This window comes from Astatotilapia calliptera, chromosome 3 (genome assembly GCF_900246225.1).
Source record: "Astatotilapia calliptera chromosome 3, fAstCal1.2, whole genome shotgun sequence".
NCBI classification, from domain to species: Eukaryota; Metazoa; Chordata; class Actinopteri; order Cichliformes; family Cichlidae; genus Astatotilapia; species Astatotilapia calliptera.
In genome coordinates this window covers 4572611-4595298 of record NC_039304.1, presented here as the reverse complement: position 1 = coordinate 4595298, position 22688 = coordinate 4572611, and the positions used below count along the sequence as shown (strand labels likewise).

General features: G+C 39.8%; 1 protein-coding gene across 8 annotated transcripts in view; it reads right to left on the bottom strand.

Annotated features, from left to right (window-relative positions):
* The window catches only part of nrxn2b (neurexin 2b), a 700882-nt gene that overhangs the window by 444550 nt on the left and 233644 nt on the right, over positions 1 to 22688 (bottom strand). For 7 of the 8 annotated variants that reach the window (XM_026160309.1, XM_026160315.1, XM_026160297.1 and 4 more), the window contains exon 5: positions 18231 to 18248. The exons of the other annotated variant lie outside the window; for it this stretch is intronic. In XM_026160309.1, coding sequence (XP_026016094.1) covers positions 18231 to 18248 — 18 coding nt within the window. The remainder of the gene's footprint in view (positions 1 to 18230; positions 18249 to 22688) is intronic. 8 annotated transcript variants of the gene reach the window in all.

Sequence of the window (22688 nt, the reverse complement as noted above, 5' to 3'; positions counted from 1 at the left end):
AAGCGAGGGAGGCAGGAGAGTGGGGAGAGGACTCTGTAGTGAAGGTGAGGGTGAGGGTGGGGGGGTTGTGGGCTGGTCAAACCTGTTGAAGAAGTTGTTGAGTTCATTTGCCTTCTCCACAGTCCCCCCCACTGTGCTTTTCTTGGTGTTGTGGCCTGTGATGGTTTTCACACCATTCCAGACCTCCCTCATATTGTTCCTCTCCAACTTCTGCTCCACCTTCCTCCTGTAGGTGTCCTTTGCTTCCCTCAGGCAGCGTTTCACCTCCCGCTGTGCTGCTTTCATCTCCTCCTTCACTTTGCTCCTGAAAGCCTTCTTCTTCATGTTGAGGACAGCTTTGACTTCCTGTGTTACCCACGGTTTGTTATTAGGATAACACCGTACCGTCTTAGCAGGGGCGACTGTGTCCACACAAAAGTTGAGGTAGTCTGTAAGACAGTGTGTCGCCCCCTCTATGTCCTCACCATGTGGGCTCAGGAGCACATCCCAGTCTGTGGTGTCATAGCAGTCTCTCAGAGCATCCTCCTTTTCTGGGGTCCATCTCCGGATGGAGCGCGTTGTGACAGGCTGCCTTTGGACGAGGGGTGTGTATTGTGGCTGTAGGTAAACCAGGTTGTGGTCTGACTTCCCTAGTGGGGGGGGGGGGGGGGTTTGTTTTGTTGGACTGAGCAAAACACTGCTATCACAGATGAACCTGGCTCACAATGATGCTGCTAGATTCCTCACAGGTACATGGAAGCGTGATTTCATCATATTCTTAAATTGTTGCACTGGCTTCCTGTGAAATAGGATCAATTTCAAAACATTGTTGCTCTCATATAACAGCTTGCATTGGCTATGCTGCTCCCTTAGGTCCACTGATCAAAAAAAAGATTATTATAGTTAACTATAATATTTATATATTAGTTAAGTGTAGTTAACTAAAACTAAACAAAAAAAGTTCAAATTTTTAAACTGGAAGATTTTAGTTACTTAAAATACAAATAAAAACTAGACTAACTAAGGTAACTCAAACAATTTCTTGAACTTGGAAAACTAACTAAAATAAAATAAAGATATGGGAGAAATATCCTTAGACTTAAAACTGTAGTCTGTAGTCTAAAAATGGTAACATTTTAGTAAAAACATGTAGACTTTGGAAACTGGATTTTCTACAGTCGTGTTATTTTTATACCTCTAATTATTTGCCAGAATCTTGCCTCTGAAATATGGCCTCCATACAATAATAATTAAAAAAGATCAAAGCGGACACTGAAATTGATAAAAACTAAACATAAACTGAACATTTGTCAACAATAAAAAGTCAAATGAAATAATAAAATCCACTCTGGAAACTAACCGAAGTAAACTGAAGTAAAACGAAAACATCAAAATGAAATAAGATTAAAACGTATATCGGAAATACAAAAGTACAGTAACTCTGTTCCTGATTCCTGATATGTTTTCTGTGATCTGTTGTGAATAAAATAGGGGTTTATGAAGTATATGGAAGTCCTTTCTTTGTGCTTTTAATTACATTTAACAAAGTCCAACTTTTTCGGATTGGGGCTCTGCTGTTTTAGTTGTGTCTTCATGCAGGACAATGAATGTGTCAATTAGTTAAATGCAAGTCAGTTAACAATCAAACAATAACAGTCAATAACAATAACTGCAAAAATCGCTTAAAGAGACAGTATCACAGATTATAATCAATCCATAAGCTTTTAAACTAGCAAGCAAGAGGCCTGCAAGGAATCAATAAAGGAACACCAAAGTGGCATGAACATGTGAAACTTTCATGTCACTTTGTTATTGATTGGTTGATTTATTTGTTTTTGTTTTACTTCACACTTTTTATTTATTGATTTTTTTAAGAGTTGAATCAGAATTTCACCTTTTGATCACCGTCCAAATATGAGAGCCTATCAAATCAGACAAGCGGGCTGCAGGAAATGGCTGGACGGTTTCTCTGGACCACTGGCAGTTTTGTAAGACAACATAAACACCTGTCTAAGTTCTACATGACATCCCGGCCTGTTTTGAATTCCAGTCAAGGTGGAGATGGACTATATCGAGCTATATATTTGTCACTGGCTGTCAGTGTTTTAATAAGTGAGAGCTTCTCTGCAGTTTTCATAAATTGCCTGTTTCATTGTCCACTCTCAATGCCTTTCCTCCCCCACATGTCAACATCTGCAAAACATTGTTGGCTCCCTTCTTTCCTTCATTTACATTTCTCCACTTCTGTCTCTGCCTCTTCCTTACATCACTGGCCAATCCTTCCTTTTCTCCCTCCATGCCACTCCCCCCCTCCCATTTTCTCTCTAGCTCTATTCTAATCTATAAGACAGCTCGTGTCTCTTAAGTCACTCTAATCTTACAACATCAGCCCTGTAATGCGTCTCATTATGAGTTGTGGGCAAGGCAATCAGACTTATAAACCCTTACTCTCTTCCAACTCCCGTCTCCCTTAAATCCACTTTAATTCAAACTCCTCAGTGCTGCGCTGGGGTTTCATTGGGTGTTATATGTATTCAAGGCCAAGGCTTCAGTACCATTCAGCTCTCACACACTTGAGCCACACACAAACACACCACCTGTGCTGTCTCATAGCATCGATTGGTACTAATAAATATGTCACTGGAGTGATTCCTTGAAAATATAGATTATGTCTTAAAGGTAGATCTCCATCCTTAATGCACAAAATTAAGTTGTATCCTGATTATTTAAGTCTGTAGATTTACACAAGAGAAACTCTCACAGCCAGTGATATGAGGTGTTGCTGGTGTTTAGCTGTCTGTGAAAAACCACAAGCACATTTTAATTTATTATGTTTATGTTTACTATGTCATTCACATCACATGTAGATGGCTGCCATCTACAGAGGATCATTTGCTTCCCCTTTCACCCAGCCAGCCACATCAGTGATCGCTGTAATTTGTAGATGTTTTATGTCTAGAAGTAGAGAAGGAACAAATAGAGCGGGGGCTGTCCTTTTTTTGTGGTAATTATTTCCTCCTGAGGTAAACCCCTTTTTTTTGTACTTTGTTTTTTTCGGGTAGGTCATCTGAGTTTGTCTTGGTGAATGGTTCTGTTTGTTCGTTGTTTGGCTTTAAGCTCATCCTGATGATATTTTGTTCTTCTTTGTTATTGGATCTACTAAACAATAAATAGAACATTGTGCTTCAATAGTTTTCCATTGGTGCTTGAGGAAATAGCTGCCGTTTCCATGTTGTGTCCTGGCCCCCTAGATGGGCTGCACTCAGATTTCTTGCTTCATGGTCATTTAGTAAGTACTTTGTGTTTGGTTGGCTGTTTTTTTTTTTCCTTTGGATAGTTTTGTGACCTCCCCTTCTTGGGAGAAAATAGAGAATTGCTAAAATGTAGATGTGCTTAATGTAGGCAATTTTGATGATATTCAGATTCCCTACAGTGCCTCTGAAACAGAGCTGAAGTCTCTTCTGTGTGCAAAGCTGGTTAAAAAACATGCTTCCTGTAGAGTCGCCTGAGGGAAGCCATGGCCGAGGCTACACCAGAGGCGTAGCAGATATGAAAGTGTCTGAGGTTGCTGAGGTGATCGGTGGTGTTGGGTCCGGCAAAGTCTTGGACCCTCAGAAGGCGGTGATCTATCAAGAACCACTGCAAGAAGGTGGAGGAGCACACTAAGCTACAAATCTCCATATGCCACATTTACACCTGCTTCTGTTCTTCCATGTGCACAGACCACTACTGCTATGGGCTCTGATAACATGCAGCACCTATAATTAGTTCCACTATTTCCTGAAACTGAAGCTGATTTATATTTCTGTGCTTCTGAGTGCACAGCAGGTTCACTAAACTGTGAGGGCAAATGTGAGGAAGTATGTACAAGCTTGTCAGTAAAAGACAGTTTCAACTGTGAAATTGTGAAGAAAACTGTGGTGCACACTTATGAACTTGTCCCTGAGGCTTATCAGCACACATTTAAGAATTGTGGGAAATCTCCAAACCAGATATTTGTGGTTTGGTAAACATTTGATGTCAGGCCGATAAAGTCAAAACCCTGAGAGCTTATTTTGCTTGAAGAGTTTAATAAATATTTCCCAAAGCAGGTAGTTATCCGCCTAAATGAGCAAAAGGTGACATCATTCATCAGAGAAGCAGATCTGTTTACTTTAACCCATAATACCATGTTCTCTGCCTCTGTTTGTCTGGACATGAAAGTAGTTCAGGAAAGGAAAATAAAATCAACATAACTGGGTTGGAAAAAAGTGCACGAGGTCAGCAGAAACCGTGACTGTTTTTTATTGCCATGAGCTGGGGCATTTAATTGCTGTTTGTACAGCAATCCAAAGAAAAAGCAAAGCAAAAAAAAGAAAAAGAAACAGGCCTTATTAAAACTGCCTCTCCATCTGAAATGCTCTTTGAGCCTGACAAGAATCCTGATACTGAGGTAGATTCTCATTTTAAGCCATTCATGTTTGTTTCTTTGACTGGTGATGGAAAAAATAAGGTGCTAGCCACCACTGTTAGGGATAGAGTTGCTTACCATTAATTTATATTGGACTCTGTCCTGCCACTGTCGCCAATGGCCTTTCTTCGAGCACCACTACACACAATGCACCTGCATTCACCCTTAGCGATGAGCCGTGTTAAGGTAGGAGTGCAACCCCAATTACAATTAAAGGCATTTCATTCATTTTAGGGAAATACTTAGCTGGAGGCAGAGTTTTACCTACACCTGAAGCTATTGACATTCTGTTTCCAACTCTGTCACTCCCACCTTGGAGGTGCCAAATGTGTTTCTAGTCTGGTTGATGGTCTCGCTCTCCAAGAGCTAGTGCTAAGTGGGTTGCATGTGAAAGAAAAAATAACTGGTGAGAAGTAGGAAGTAATTGGATAAATATAGAGGCAATATAGTGTGTGTGTGCATGTCTACTTTAAGATGCTGTCACTGAGAACTTTTTGCACACTAATTATAATTCTCCTTCACCTTCTGTCAATTTCTTTCATTGAGAGAACACAATTATCCCAGACACACAGATTGTGGTGGTGAAGGTGTGTGTGTGTGCAAAACTCTACATCTAGCCAAACATCTTTGCTGTGACTTTACATCGGTGCTGGATAAAATGGCAGAAAAGAGAATCAAAGTTTATGAAATAAACATGGAAGGCTGGCAAAGCTCAGCTTTTAAGTATTCTATTCACTGTCCTAAAATTGCAGTGCAGTGTGGGATGCTACCTGCACATAAAGAGAAATAAACCTGACTTATAAAGACAGTTTTAAAAAGTGCATTCTGTTTTTCAAACATAGCACAATTTATAAAAATACAAAAAAAACCTGGCAGCCCTCAGCCTCCCAGTAGATGCATCTGTGGTATGAATTTCAAAATTCTACATCATCTGCTTCTCAAGTTATGGTATTTACAAGACTTTCAGAAAACTTGACCCAACTTGATATTCAGGAGTGCTTTGGACATGAACCAGAGTGGACAGTGATTAAAGAAATCCCAAGTACTTAAACATCCTAGAGACATTTTTCACACACAGTTTAATATGATTGATAATTTGTGGTGTTTACACTTGTGTGTGAAGCACTGAGAAATATTCCATTTGCTTTGTGATGACCTTATTCATGTTTTAAATGAAAAAGTTTCAATATATATATAAGTTAGAGTAGCTGCTCAGCATGTCTCTTTCTGTCCTAGTCTGTCCTACTTACCTTTCAGTGTTCTGCAAATGTTGAGATATGAGATATTTTTGCATCTTGCAATAAATATTTGTATGTTCTGTGCCACTTTGTGCTTTGCCTGTTTTTTTTTTTTTTAAATTGAAGATCTTGAACAAAGGCTCAAGGTTCTTGCTGTTGACCTTCCAGTTTGATTTATAAATACAGATCGTCCAAACTTGAGATCATAGAAAATACTTAACTAGCCATGAAGTACAACATGAAATAAGTTTTTATAAATCCTGTAATAGCACACTCCCAGACAAACAGTTCATTTCATAATGTGTATCTGTATAAATGTGGATACATTCTAAATTGTTGTTATTTACTAAAACTGTTTAAATGACATGATGACTCATTAATGATCATGAATACCTTTTTTGTAATTAATGTAATACTTTTGTTTTTATAATAATGAATCCATACTTTATAATGCGTGAAAATACTATTATTAAGCATGCTACACATGAGCTTTTGTAACATGCAAGAATAAACCATTTATATTAATTTATAAATGACATACCGAGGAGGAGTAATGGGTTGTAAATGTAATAGCTGTAATACCTTACTAATGCTTATTAGTGTGCATTTATTATGATATATATATATATATATATATATATATATATATATATATATATATATATATATATAGAGAGAGAGAGAGAGAGAGAGAGAGAGAGAGAGAGAGAGAGAGAGAGAGAGAGAGAGAGAGAGAGAGAGAGAGAGAGAGAGAGAGAGAGAGAGATTACACATATTACACTGTGTATGTGTATTGTGTACACACTGGCAGGATGATGCATGTTTATGATGTCATCTGTCCTCTGGAGCAGATTGGATTTAATTGGTTGGTCGTTTTCACAGCCACATGTCTCTTTTTTTCTTTTACAAGCACATCTATCAATCACACACACACACACACACACACACACACACACACACACACACACACACACGGTTCTAGTAAAAACTCAATCATCTCGGCTGCAGAGCAGTATTTACGTAATATTACACTCAATGAACTATATAAAATTTTGTCTGAGTGATTCTTATCAAACTGTATGAGGACACTTAGTGCATAGACAGAGACATAAATTACAGTTCCTACCAGTCTTCATGAACATACACTGGCCCTCTTGTACTAACATTGTTCTAACATTGTTTACCGAGGCCCTTACAGCATGAATCTGACTGTACAACGATAGATCAATGTTAGCCTCATGGCCTGGCTTTGTCTTACCCCTGAGAAAATATTGTGTTCTTCCTAGTTTGCAGGCCTTAGTAGCACTGATAACACTGTGAGTCTACTCGGCCTCCCCATTTATCACCTGCAAGTACCAGTTTACAGGACACTTTACTATATAGTACTAAGCACAGATTCTTTCTAATAATTGTTTAAAGTTAGCCTTGTAGTTATGCGTAAAAGAAACAAAAATAATTTGGCTCTGTTTCATCAGTTTCTCCATTTTCTGAGGTTAAAAGAGTCTAGATGAATTCCAAAGCCATTGCTAAAATTCGTATCAGTGTTATATTTGCTATAAGACTTGGGTGATTTTGCAAGTAATCTAAATCTAAAGTGAGCTTACAAATACAGCATCTAGTTTTAAAAAGTTTGAACAACACTTTATTTAATTTTAATTGACTCCACAGCTTCTAGTTGTTTATGTAGGTTTTAGATAATCTTAGTAGCTACCATCACTTGTCAGATTGTACATTTCTTACTGAAACAGCTTGCTACATATGGTAGGAAGCTTTTTCAGTAAGAAACTTTATTCAGCTTCACTTAAAAAAATGGATGCAGAAATTAAGAAACGACCGACCTCATATTTCCAGGTTTCTTGCTCATAATTAAAGTCTATTTTAGAGTAGAAAAATGCAACAACTGAGGAATGAGTAAATTTTCCACTGTTGTGGCCCTGTCCCCTTCACAGGTTTATGAACTTTCACTGGAAAACATCCTGTTGTCAACCATCAAGAGAGATATAGACAGGTCAATGCAGAGAAAAGAGCAGATGTGATGAAATCCTTTGCCATCCACTCGCATCCAAACATCCACACAGCAAACATTCACACTCCGTGTGAGATCACAAGCGGGGACCAGGGTGCTATCAATGCTAGCTAGTCCATCATAAAACTGCAGAGCAGCACTGCAGCAGCCTCAGTCCCACCACCAACTAGACTCCTGGCTCTTGTACCGGTGGCTGTGGAGTTCTTTTCTGTAGCTTTATGAGGTGGAATATAACAAACCTGGCTGCTGAGATGGTGGAATATAGATATTTAAAATCTTCTGTGTCTTATCATGCAGGGTAATAGAGATGAGTTGTGCAGTACATAAAATGGAAACTTTCTACTACAGTTTCAAAGTAAACTGTTCAACTTCTTTCCTTGGAAGTCACTGAAAGTCCTCTGTACTGACATCCCACATCAACCTACATTGCTAGTTGCCAAGTACTTTTAAATGAACTCAGTTTGAAATGGACTTAATTAAAGTCGAAAGCAACATCTCAAATATCCCAAAATTTAAGTGTATATGCGTACTCCATAAAACTACAGCAAGACAGACTGCACTGACTCTACAGATTATACCAGAGAATCAGTGATGTGAATGGTGTGCTTTGATAAACACAGAATTTGATGTGTTTACAGATAATAAGATTTTAAGAAACTGCAGCCTCAGTCACACTTGGATTCCCAGTAAAAACTGCATGTACATGAAGGCAGAAACATACATATATGTTTATGCATGGATGATCCTGAATTCCACTCCAGTCTTTAACCATGAACTCATGTAGAAGCTTGTTTGCACTAAAAATGCTTAGACAAGGCCATGAAAAGCAACCCCCCCCCAAAAAAAAACAAACAAGAAAAACAAAAGCCATGTGACTTCACCTTAATTGAAATTCAGGGTTTTGTTGAAGCAGTGGAGAAAATGAGGTGCTTTATTTAGTGCACTAAATGCACAGTACTAACCTAATGAAATTATTCTAAACAATTAAAAGTAGACCACTAAGACTTTAATAAGGAACAATAATTTTTCTTTCATGTGTACAGTATACGTGCCTTTCACATGTGTATATATATATGTGTAGCTCAGTGTCTACTGCATGTACCCTGCTATAAGTGTGCATGTGTATTGGTTTATATCCAGACAGGTTGATTCATGAGACTCATTCCTCCTATTGGGTTCCCTATCGATTAGGTCGGCTGTGGCTTGCTGCTGACCGGAGCCTGAAAACCTCAGAGCAGTTACCGTTAACAGATACACAGTGGCTGGGATGTATGGGGATCTGTGGGGCCTCTGAAGACGTCACACGGCAAGTGGGGGAGAAAGGGGTGTGTTGATGCCACGCTTACATATGAAACAATATGACACTACACAGCGATGAGGAGCAAGAGCGAGACCACATGGGGTTGGCTGCAGTTAGTTAAATGAAAATAAAATGAGGATTACCTAAAGCCAAAAGACTACCACCATAGTCTGTTTTACTGACACGAAGGTTTCACCTATTTGATAAATGATAAGTCGGCCGGTGCATCGAGCCACCTGGGGGGCTCTTCAACTGGTGGGGGAGGTTGTTACATCTTGCAGGAGCTTTCCTCTCTTCAGGAACTCACTCTGCAGGAGGGGGAGATACAGGAGAGGTGGAGGAAGATCTCAGCCTGGGCGTCTATTGTCTTCTGTATCACATGTATCAACACTACATATGAGTGGGCGGAGGGAGGTTTGGAGTCTTCAAACCCCCTTCAGCGGGGCTAGGAGGAGAAGTTGGCCGTCCGACTGGGGTCTGGAATGTGGGGCCTCCCTGCTGCTGCGGAGTCGGGGCGATCTGCTTCTCCCCACCGCAGGGAAAAGGGTAACATCACCTGGTTCTGGGTGCAGTTTCCCCCTCCAGGGGCAAGGGTACCTAGACCCGGGGCTTAGAGTACGCTTGGGGAGTGTGATCGTGTGTACAGCGTCTCTTTATGTCTGTCTCCACGTTGGGTGAGTGTTGAGTAATTGCATATGAGAGCATGAGGGAGGAAATGGATGTTTGTATATGTGTGTGCTTGTATTTCTGTGTCTATATGTCAGGTCGGATATCAGACGCCACCTCTCTGGGGACATCTCAGGCCCTCTAAGGTTTGGAGGCCTATCTCCCCCCACCACCACTTCCCCTGCCAGTGGCAGACGCCCTCAGACATCGGTGCGTTGGTGGTTCTTTGTGTCCGGGGATGGGCGTCCAGGTACACACCGGCCCACTCCTTGGTGGCTGCTTATCAGGGCCTGGAGCCTGGGGCTCGCTCGGGCCACTTCGGGGGTGGGGTGCCCTCGGCCTCTCGGCCCGGGGCTCGGTCACTCTGGCGCAGCTGGCTGCCGGCGGAGCTCACGGGCACGTCACTGCTACCCCCCCTGGCTTATGCTCCGCGGCTGCTGAGTGAGCCCTCATCTGGGACTCTCCTCAGCTCTTTCCGGGACAGTGGCGCAGCTGCCCCTCTGTTGGTCTTCCTTGGTCTCTTGTGTTCTGAGGGCCTCCGGATGTCTAGAGTTTTGATCTCCTCCACACCTGCTTCATGCCCTGGAGGACGGGGCAGTGGCCCCCCCACACCCTCTAGCAGATCATTACATGAAGGAACCTTTTAAAAACAAGCGCATTCATGCTCACAGGTGTACACACGGGTGCTCACACACACAAACTACACCCTTTTTGGCTCCTACCTCAAAGCACACTGTGCGCCGTCGATCTTAGCACAATAACGTTTAATATTTAGTATTTACAGTTATATTCGCATAGATCATCGTGATGTTGTTTATTCTATTGCTCTCGTTTTCTTCTGCTTGTTTTCTTTTTTCATTCTCAACAGGTGATCCAGGTGATTGATACATGTTTTTTTTTGTCTGCTTATTTTCTTGGTTTTTGTTTTTTGCCCTTTATCCCCGTCCCTCTTCTCCGCCGTTTTTCTTTCCCTCTTTCTTTCTCCCTTCTCTTTTCCTCATTCAAATCTGTGCCGTATCTAGCAAGTGAAAATTAAAAATAAAATAAACAATAAAAGGTGAATCAAATAGACCATTACGGCAAGGCTGGGATGGTCAATTTGGTAAAGTAAATCCATTGGGCATCTTTCTTCGCCTTTAGACAATAATTCTGATGGCAAAAGAACCAAACGAGATAGGCAAAAAAAAAAAAATGTAAAATTGAATGAAACTGATGTGAATTGCTATTGTGTGTTTGTGTGTTGATTGTCCTCATTGTCCTCATGCTTTTGTTAAATTAGGCTTCATGTTTCCCTCTCCTCCTTCTCAGAAAACCTGATCTCTACGCAGTACTGCTGTGTAGAGATGACTGTGCTCACAGTCGATTACAGTTGGCAGGAGTGGACTGTTAGCCACCAACTCTGTCTGTCATCGCTTCCTCAGACCCACAGTTGTAGTGTCATGACCTTGAGGAAACACAGGAAAGTCTGCCTGTTTGTGTGCCTGAAAAATAAAACAGGACTGACATTTAAAGGTTGAGATTTGGGGAAATACGCTGAAAGAAGCGAACCTCTTAACCCTAAATGGAGTACTTCATAGTAAAATTACATTTGGTATTAAATTCATGTCCAAGTATGAGAAAAGGTAAGTTGAAAAGTTCATTTTATTTCCTTCTATTTACTACGGGAATGGATATCATCAAATCCGTTATTTCGCTTCAAACCCACTCAGGGTTTAAAGCTTCACTACTCTTAGCAAAAATGTCATGATCCTTGATTTAAAGCCCCCTTTCAATTAAACTGCTTTCAATATTAAAAAATAACATACAATAAAATAAAATAAAAAATCACCAAAAGCAGAAAAATCTGATGAAAGGAAAATGAGCAGCAACAAACCACTGACTGAGCTCACTCATAATGCCACACACTATACAGAATGGAACAATTGTTTTAAAAAACAGGGAAGTGTTGTTGCCAAATTAAAGTCATATGAGTAAAGGTGCATGCATGTGAATGTGTGATGGTGTGTAATAATGTATGCGATTGGCCCCGGGGTAGTAACCAGCACCAGCTGTTTGTAATAAGCTGTGGCTGGTAATGAACACACCCTCTAAGCTGTGGAGCTTCAGGGCGCAGAGGCTCATCCACAGCAATGGTCTGATCCAAACTTAGCAAACACCCCTGCTGCTCCCATAATATAATCAAATTACTCTTTTCCCCTCCTCAAATGCTAGATGTTGCTTAAACACACATGGAGTTGTATCAACAGAATAGATGTGTGATCAACCTGGACTTGACACAAATGATGGGGGTATAAATTGGATGTGTTTTCACACCGCATGCACTAAAAATTCAAGAGTCTTCCAGACTAGCGTCCTCTCCTTAAAATGCATTGTTTTATTTGAACCTTTCATCTCTGTATCCTTGTTTTTCTAGGATTTTCTTCTACCTGCTCTTGTAAGCCCCGAAGACACTGCAGTTGTTTTTTTTCTTACAATCTGCTGCACGTTAGCCCTCACTAAAAGTTAAACATACCTTCAGCCTCACATTAAAACAAAAAACATCAAAATATCTGTCATAAATTCATTATCTTTGCTTCAGTAAAGCTTCCACTGATGAAAAAAGTCTTTCAAGAATACTGATCAAATCCTAGCTCATTAGAAATTACAGGGAGTAAGTTGCCTCTATACTGCGATCTTTCAACAAGATGGAAAAATGAAAAAAGCTTTGGAGTGAAGGAAATCACATCTGAGGGCTGGTGGTCTGTGCAACTTCTCTTTGATTTGAGGATTAGAGCTATGGACTGTTCGTTGCTGTCTTAACAATTACTCTGAGGCTAATAGAAGTGGACATCATAAATCTTCACATGCTGGCATCAATGTGCATCTCGCAGAGCTCTGCATCTCTTATTTCTAACATGTAGTCTCACACTGTTAAGCAGAATACAGCAAGTTCAACGATCACACACTATCAACCCGCCATCATTTATAACAATCCAAGGCAATTTCTCAGCAGTCAAGATATTACAGTTTAATTTATTTGTTTGAGGCAGGACAGAGATGAAATATAATGGCAGTAAGTTTGACTGATTGCCATGTCAGAGATCTCTCCAGCCTCTGAAGAAAGGCTGGATGTCAGCAGAGCAGTTACATAGTCGCCAATAGGAAGAGGAATATTATAGAAGTCATTGATGTTAATAATAGTATTTCTAGGCAACACTGCAGTAAAACTAAATATACATGCTGACTCTTATTTGTCCTGATTACTTATTAATAAAGGCCTGAATATGTGGATGTCAGAAAAGTTAAGTTCTATAACCCAGTCCCTGCCAGACCCCACATTAGATATTATGCAGTGGCAGGATACATATTAGCTTAGGCAGGTGTATTAAAAAACAATATCCCTTTCAAAATTAGCCAGCAAGAATAATCCTCAGTAGAAATCACACAAAAAAAGGTATTTGACGAGAGCTAAAGAGCGGAGTACACAAGAAGAATTTTGATAAGGTCAATAGCCGTTTTACAAACAGCTGTAAATCTTAGTTCAAATGTGCATCCATAAAAACGCCACTGGAAAGTGATTGTGATTAAATCAAGAAGAAAAAAAATACTGTATTTTTTTTTCTAATAATCTTAAATAGAAGAATATCCATCCATTAGATATCCAAATCTGCATCCTTAAACTTCTGTTGGCTCAAAATTTTCATATTTAAGTCAACACTCAATTAAGACACAGTGGGGCATAAAATGGCATAAATGGTGCCTCAAATGGAGCAAATGAGTGCCCATTTAATTGTAGTGAGTTAAACCGGTTCCCTGTGGTAAAGTATAAGAGCCGGACGCCTTGAGTAGTAATTATCTCAGGTAGCTATCTCATTACCATTCTCCTTTAGTATGTAAATTTGGCCACAGGCTTGAGTTTTTATTGTGGATTGCCCATTTTGTTGTGCTCTTCCTATCCTGTGTTATTTATCAGGAGGCAGGGAATACCTTAAGTATTGGTTACATTTCCAGGTATAATGGAATGTTATTTTTGTCCTGTTTGCCATGCTTTTTAAAACAAATGTAACAGAAATGTGCAAAATACACATCTTTCTTTCAAGGTATCAACTAAGTAAATGGTTTACAAAATGTTCAAATGTTCAAAAGCATAAATCCCCAAGTGCTTCCATCATCTGAGAAACTGAAGCCCCAGTGGATTAAAACCACAAGGGGCATTCTTAACAAATTGTGCAGTTAATGTGGCTTTTATTATGAGGACTGAGCCTGTACAGGCCAGACGTACATCAATATGCTAGTTATGCTACGTTGAAAATGTGAAGTTTGGTTAAAAGGTTATATATATTTTTTCATTTTATTGTTCCATTAAATGTATTTTAATGTTAGCAATAAATTTAAATTGTTAGCTATTTAGACATTTACTGTCACGGACCCGGCTCTGGGGACTCGGGGTCCGTGGGCAGTGGGGACTGTGACTATTATTGTTATTGTTGTTATTATTATTATTATTATTATTTGGTGTGTTGTCTGCACTGCCCCTATGCACATCTGTATGTAGGCAGGTATGTGTGTGTGTGTGTGTGTTTTGCCTTTCTGCTGTGGCCAAGTTACAGGCACCTTCAGCCCTGGGGGCATGGTCTAACTTGAGGGCTGGCCACACCCGAAGTCCTGGCCGCACACCTGCTCCTCATCTGGGCTCGTCGGGGGAGCTATTTAGATGAGCGATGGAGCTTCCACCGACGCTGGATTATTGCGTTTGACTACACGTCAGTCTTCAAACAAGTCAAGTGTGAGTGTATGCCTGCTGGGATAAGTGTTAATGGCTGCCTCTATTGTTTTCCCCTCAGGAGGAGTGTGGGACGAGAAGGAGCAGTGAGCACGGGGAGTGCAGGGACACTGGGGCAGAGAGCACTACACGGGGACTTTTGGGAAGAAGACACTACACGGGAGTCTGGGAAACTGGGGATTTATTGTTGTTTACTTCACCACCTTGTAAATAAACACTGTTGCACTGAAGAGTCCGGCGTTTGGGTCCTATTTCCCCATCTCCCCACGGTCTGCCAGCCAGACCGTGACATTTACAGCCTGTTATTGTAATGTACATAAAGTCATAATAACATGATGTCATTTTTAGAATATCCACATATATTAGGCACTTCCTTGGTGGAGGTACCTAGTTTTGTGCAGACTCTAACATTATTTTGATGCAATGATGGTTTTTCATTGTCAAAATAGAATTAATGCTTCATTTGAATATCTGGATCCAAAAGGTCCATCAGAATATTAGTTATTGGCAGAAACGCAGTTTTAGGCTGCCATGCAATTTATTCCACAACAAATTACTTTCAGTTTTAAAGGTGCTACATCTGAATGCATTTGATTGTTGGCACAATGTTTTTAGCAAAAACATAAAAACTCAAAGCCTTAACAAGTTTTCAATGAACTTGTGTATAAAACATTTTACTTGTATAAAACCAACAAACAAACAAAAAAATTCCACTTTCTAAGTGGCACCATCCACCAGCTTGAATCCCTCATTTTCTATTCCAAACTGTGGATGTGTGGTTAACCGAGCATTCTTTGTACCATGTGTGGTGAGTCGGCCAATCCCATTGCAGCATCGGCAAGCATGAAGAGGCTTTTTCTGGCTCTGACTCGCCTGAGGTTGGCATTCAAAGGGAGGAGAGAGAAAAAGGGGAAGAGATGCTAATCATCTGATCTCTGGTGAACAAGGCTTGAGAGAGAGAGCGAGGTACACAGAAAGATGTCTGTGCTTCTGCCAAAGCCATTTTTTTTTTGAGTCAGAATGAAATACAGCAATAGGATAAGGATCTCTGCTTATAGTCAGCCTCCCTGCCTCCACATCTAAGGGACAACAATTATCTCTGCCACAACCTGCCTCATAAGCCTGACAGGGAAAAGAAAAACAAAACACAAAAAACAAAAAACTGGACCCTGTACAAAAATACAACAATAACTAGTGGCAATAATACACATTTCAACACTGGCAAATGGCTGTGGAGATAGATGAGACATTCTTTCCTATATAGGTTTAACTGTACTTAATGAGTTCTGACAAAATCCCATGGGAAAGATGTCAGCGTATGTGCAAATCTGTACACCGCACTAGTATTTTGACAGCTTATCAAGTTTGAAACAAACTTGAAGAAAACAAGCACTGTACGTTTGGACCAATCGACTGACTTTTAGAAAGCTGCAATGTGAAGTGCTGCAATCGCAAGTTGTTACTGCCTTTCAAGACAGTGTGACTGTGTCTATCAAGTAATCAATGAAGTATTATTTTATATACAGCTTATGTTTAAAGAAAGCCTGAGTGATTTAGGTTGGGCATATGGGCTACAGTGCAACCTTTTCACTAATTAAATATTGCATGAAACAGAGTCTGCAGAACCAGATGAGCTGATGAGTAGCTACATTTTAGTGAATCCTCCAATATCTACAGGACCAAAGCCATGTTGACTTTGCAGACTGGTGCAGAAATAGCTTATATCACAAATCAAAACAAAGTATAGCGTTGTTCTTTGCCCAGTGGTTTAAATAACGACGAAACTCAAATTGCACCAGCTTTCCAGATCAAATTTGAATCAGTTTTAATCTCTTCCCCCACTTTGAATCTTGATTCTTAGTGGGTGGTAAGGACCTGATGTGCTCTCCACTCTGCACAGTAACCCTTGGGATGAACTTGTCCCTAACTAAACCTCTAGTCCCCACCCAGTTTCCAAGCTGCCGCAGTCAGACAAAATTTCAAATTAGTATTCAGACAGCATCAGATCTCTGGGCCAAACACTCGCTGGACAAACCTTGACACACACACACACGCGCACACACACATTAACCACATGAGGATCAGGAGACATGCTTCAATTACCACAGTGCAGAACTCACAGGGGAAAATACACCCCAGAGAATGGGTTAAAAACCTCTTTATCATCGCTATGTGAGAATAACTGCACATTATTTTTCTCATTACATGCTACACATTTTGCTGTGCTGTAGATTACTATTGCAGGTTCATAATGCATAGTGGGTACTGCAGCGAGACAAAGCTAATTATTAGGAGGGAAGTGATAACACTGACACATCACTAAAGCAATAGTTTACTGCTACAAAGTGCTGCGAGCTAGAGTTTTTAAATTCACACATCTCACTTTCTAACTGTTTCAGCGAGGTGTTGATACATCTCATTAGTCTGACCGCGGCTGCTGTCGTACCCCTATCCCAATCCTTCATCTGTTTTACGCCCATTGATTTAAAATTAAGTGTTTACAGAAATCTAGCGTACTGTGACATGTCAGCATATTTAAAGACATATTTATAGACAAAGCATCGATCTATGTTAAAATAAATTATTTGACACTATTGAGAGTTGTAGAACTAAATGAGTTCAATGAAGACAGCTTTTCTTGGCATTTCCTGGACAGAACCTAAAACCCTTATCAGAGGCAATGTAACCCACGCGTTCTTCTTAAGGTGCCATGCATACTCACATAAAAGAGGATATTTAATGTGTCATTTGACTCTTCAGTCAGGAGTAACAAGTTGCGGAGAAACACGAAGGATATACAACCTGGTGTAAGCGAAATGCAGCTGAAGAAGTGCATTGGAGTCTGACACTGTGTTTCGATGAAAGAAATGCAATGCACACCAAGCAGTTTTCTAATCTGTTCTGCATGCTCAAAACAATCAGTTTAAAAGAGACTTGGCAACAAATCAGCATATCTCACTAACCCATTCATCCTGCTTCACAGCACACCCCTCAGAGCACCTCAGGCCAAGCAAAGAACAAGACAACAAATAGAATTTGACGATAACTCTGAATTTCCTCTCAGAGCTTCACTTTGAAAGGAAACTTTTTTTTTTTTTTAATTTTGGGCAGTAGGCAGCAAAGAGAAGGGCAGCCATTAATGGCCCATTATAAAAAGGAAAGCACTAAACTATGGTAATAAATGAATGTAAGCTCATGACCAAAGTAACAAGAATCTTTTACTAAAATCCATACATCAGACTCTGAGCCCCTGCATGAATCATTTTATGAGGTTGAAACTAAAAAAGGAACAACTCCTTGAATTTTATATCATGATAAGAAAGCCAGTGCAGTAACATACATTATTCAAACAGAATTATGTCTGGGTTCCCAAACTGGCTAGTCACTCAATGGGAGCTTTAAAATTTGCATCTACATTACAAGGCGGTGCAATTCATCAGACTCCCAAAGCAGGAATTTAGAGTTTGATCTTTTCACAGTAAACTGTTAGAAATCCCCATTCAATATACAGTGCAAACAACTATAGAAGGTAATATAGTACACAAAATCAAATAAGTGTGATGTGTAAAGAATATAAATGAGAGGGTGAAAGGCAGGAAGAGGAATGTGTTTCTATTCAACAGTTTCATTGCTCAGTGTACACTAGCAGTGCAGAATTCAAAAGGATAATTAGCGGGTGGTTTGCGTGGATATAAACATTCACACACAGCCGACTACACTGTGTAATAAAGGTCGTCTGCAACCGATCGACTGTCGCGGAATCGAGGTGAGCGTACATGTGGCAAAAACAAAGAAAGATGTTGACTTACCAACTTGCGATGAATCACCTGTAAGCGAGGAACAAGAAAAGACAAAAGGAAAAAGATGGATCAGTTTAAACAGCAAAGCCAAATGTCGCTTGCACCGTACTCCTGCTCGCATAAAAAATAGTCAAGACAAAATGACATATAATAGCACACAGAAAAAAGAAAAGTCAGAATGCAATTAGCATTTGAGGTCTACCAGAGCACTGTTTCACACATAAGCCTTAACACAGGGCTGCTAATTGAGACGGAAGAAAACAACTATCAAGGCTGTATAAAAGTCAGCATTAATATTGTGTTATAAAAAGGTCTTAAAGGTCAAAAGAGACTCTTTCATGCAACAGCTAACTTCTTGACATTCACTTTCATTTCTCCTGTGCAAATAACTCATCCTTCCGCGGGATTCAAACTCATTTAAAAAACGAGTTAATTAAAAAAAAAAAAGATTCTCCTTGGCTGCATTTATTCTGCATCTCTGACTCTCAAAACACCCGATTATCCAATTAAGCCTATTTTTATTAAATAAAAGCAATCTTGCAAAGAGGTTAAAAAAAAAACTATGGGTACAATAAAGAAAGATAGTTGTATTCAACAGTTCACTAACATACACACGACTCACATACACTTCAATCTGAATAAAGATCTAGTAAAGGCAACATCACAGCAAGTTAGAGCTTGCTTGTGCTTTTTGTTACCTGCTCTCCAACATATCATGCTAACTATACTGTACATTATACACAGACTAACTAATTAGACCCACCAATCACCACACTCCTTTGGATCTGATCCAATGCTCAATAGGTGATTCAAAATAAATGAGAGAGAGGGGGAAAAACATACATAATTTCCGTTTGAAATATTGATCTATGCTGTGGGGGCAAAGCTCCAATTAAAAGAGTGGAGCTATTACATTAGCTCGTAGGTGAGAAGTATTAAAGAAAAGTATTAAGTATTAAAGAAAGCATACAGTAGTTGCTAAGACCAATTGGGGGGGGGGTTAAATGGAAATCTAAACATTAATGTAAACATTATGGAAGCTAACGCCCATATGTAACACTGTGACATACAGGATTTGAAAATGTTTTAAGATTTATTTGTCCTCCTCATAGGTGGGCTCTCTTTTTAAAAAAATGCCTTCTTAAAATCATGAAAATATACATTTTGCGAGCTTACTCAAAATGCAAAAAGTCAAGAGAGGACAATTTATACCTCAGTCCAACAAGCTGTTGGTCAGAGTTCTCGTATATTGGTGCCAACTATAAACAAAGCGGCCCAGAATAGGCTCTCATCCATATTGGCAAGATTGCTGTCATTAGATGTGTGTGGTGAAAAAAAGCTTCCTCAGTCTGAAACACATGGAGCAGAGCAGGAATCCTGGCCAGAACAGTTGGACTGTGGGGGCCTTTGCCTTTTTCTTTATTTTAGGTCCCAGCACAAGATCTGGAACAGAGCTTAAATGTCCAGACTAGCGGATGAAGGCGACGGGCAAAAAGGTGCCAGAGGAATAAACACAATCAATAGGGCTCAGTCTCCCAAGGTTTGTTTGTTAATATCCTGGATTCTGACAAGTGTATCTCCTGCTCCTGAGTGTTATCAGCTGCCCTGCTCACTCTGCAATCGCCAAACGTGCTTTCAAACAAGCAGTGTAGCCAATGACAAGAACAAGTAAGAAGTGTGTGTGTGTGTGTGTGTGTGTGTGTGTGTGTGTGTGTGTGTGTGTGTGTGTGTGTGTGTGTGTGTGTGTGTGTGTGTGTGTGTGTGTGTGTGTGTGTGTGTGTTCGAGACAAGAAGGCGAAGACAGTGGAACTGGGCAAATGAGACAGCTCATCTATCATGCCTTTCCACTTTTCCCAAGCCAAAGTGAGCACACAAGTGAGAAAAATAAAGATGTACAAAGTGGCAAACTTGCTCCTATGTAATACCATGTTATGGCAGCTGTGTACAAATATAAAGTTATGGAAGCCCTCTTAACAGTGTGGGACACTGAGCTGGGGTAATCATGTTTTAGTGAAGATATATCATTCTGGAGAGGTGATAGGACCCAGGGGCAGAGCCATAAAGCCAGAAGTGACCCCTGTAGTACAGTAAATAACCCCAGCTGGATTCCAGTAAGAGTAAAGCACTCATGAAGATATTTCATAAAGGAAACATACTGGGACTAAGGCTGATGATCCACAGTGTACGAGCAAGCTCCAGAGCTGAGTTGGTTTTTGTAACCATAGCCAAGTTTTCTACACTGCACTGCATGTCACTCTCGGCACCTCCTGCTCTGCACTGCTTAGCTGTTAACCATTCTTGTCTATGGCACACACAAAAGATTGAAACAGTGCTCACGCCTGCACACAGATAAACGTACACCACCAACTGTGTACTGACTTTATATACTGTAAAAGATACTGTTTGTTCTCATTTTTAAGAAACAAATATAAAAAAAGATGATGGGACCAACTTGGACTGACCTCTACAGATTGTATGTGCGCAAGTAAACTCGATATGAACGAGTAAATCTTTGCGTATGTCTTTCAAGCATTTTCCGCTAAAGCTTTAAACCCTCTTAACCGAACGCTGCTGTAACCACTTAATAAATTAATGTACCTGCAAATCTCTACGTGTTGATCTAGATAACTACATCCATGACAGTTTGGTAATGTGAAATGTTATCATCTAAAAACCATAAAGTTAAATATTTGAATGACTGTACTGAAGCAGTGAAGCTTTTATTTCTTGTCGTTTGCGTTACTGTCCAATGATGAAAGGAACACGGTGCATTTCAAATAGAACATTCCTCATGTTGTGTAATTGTGTGTTATCTCTAACCTTTGAACCTTATGGAAAACTTCTCATGTTAGGCTCTGTTTTCAATCATAAATACATTTTTATCATCCAAGGAGAATCTTCATACTATTTATTTACGTAGGAATTCTTTAATTAGGCTGTAACTAATCACCACTTCAGATACATCAGGGGTCTCAAACTCGCAGCCCGGGTGCCGCTTGCAGCCCACATCACCCCTACTCGTATATTGAAGAGACAAAATATAATGCAATTTGGCCCTTGAAGTTACTTTTTTGTTAGGGAGGATTTGCTGTTGTTGACTGTAATGGTAAAATAAGTTCCTTAAAAAGCCAAAAATGAGTTAATATGAAGGCGATATGAGCAGAGAGCAGAAACATGTTGAGGTACTGGCTGTGTTAGTTCAGTGAGAGACTTATTTGTAATGGAGACAATTTTCACTAGCACTCAGAGACTAATGTCTGCATTTATTTTGTTAAATATGAACAAAATTATAGCACAAGTGCTCCCACGTGTCTGGCAAGAAAGAGAAGACCAATTTGTTTATTTGGTAGGTTAATGAAAGGGTTCAGTTAATTAAGAGCGAGAAAAAAATGTGTTCATGTCTGCAGTTTTGTCTTGTTATACAATAGTGGAAATTTAAAAAAGCAAGCATTTTTGGAAATATTTGTGGGTGTTTTCTTGTTTGTTTGTCTTTGTACTAAAGTGGCCCTCACATGAGATGACAGTGCCAGCAGTGGCCCACAGCTCATAAGTTTGAGACCCCTGTTCTAAATGTTCGATTCAGGACAGATTTTAACACCAGATGCTTTTTCTGATACAACCCCAAAGATGCACCCAGATCAGTGAGTTAAAGACCCCTGGCTCAAATGTTCTCTTTTTTACACTGTAGCTTAATAAAAAAAAAGAAATAAAAACAGAAAAGTAACCATCACAATACAAGAGGTTCACCATAAACTCTAATGTACTTTTTTTTTTTATTTGGAAAATGAAGCTTAAGGACGTTTTCATTAGTTTGTTTTTACAGTTTTACACACACACACACACACACACACACACACACACACACACACACACACACACACACACACACACACACACACGAAGTTGCCCTCTTCCTCTCTCATCTTCATCTCTTTCTCTCTGTCTGTCTGTAATCCTGGTTAGCTTCTCTTCTTTACAGTACCATAGTCCTGCTCCTGGATAAAGAGCCCAGAGAGCTTTTATCTGGAAAAGCACTTCTGGGATGTGTCCACTTAGAAGAAGAATAAACCTTTTTGTTTCTCAAAAACAAAAATTAAATAAATAAAATGATAATTCGGGTAGAACAAAACCATTTTTCTGGATACTCGCTTCTTTGGTTGTGACTTGTTGTGACTGGCTCTTTCATTTAGATCCAGTCTAACCTTAAGGTAATATATATATCCGTTATCTATTGTGACTGTGTGCCGCTAACCTGTAATGATATTTAAAAAAAAATTGTAAATATTATTTATATAATGCCGAATCGATTATCCGGTCCAGTCCAAAGGAGCTTTGTGTTATCATCTGGAATTGAACCAGTGATATTTTGCTTGCTTGCAAGTGTGTTAACCACTACACAATGGAAGATAAAAACCTGAGCGATTGAGCAATTAACCTTTTAGTTCAAATTGAGTTAGTTGCACTTGA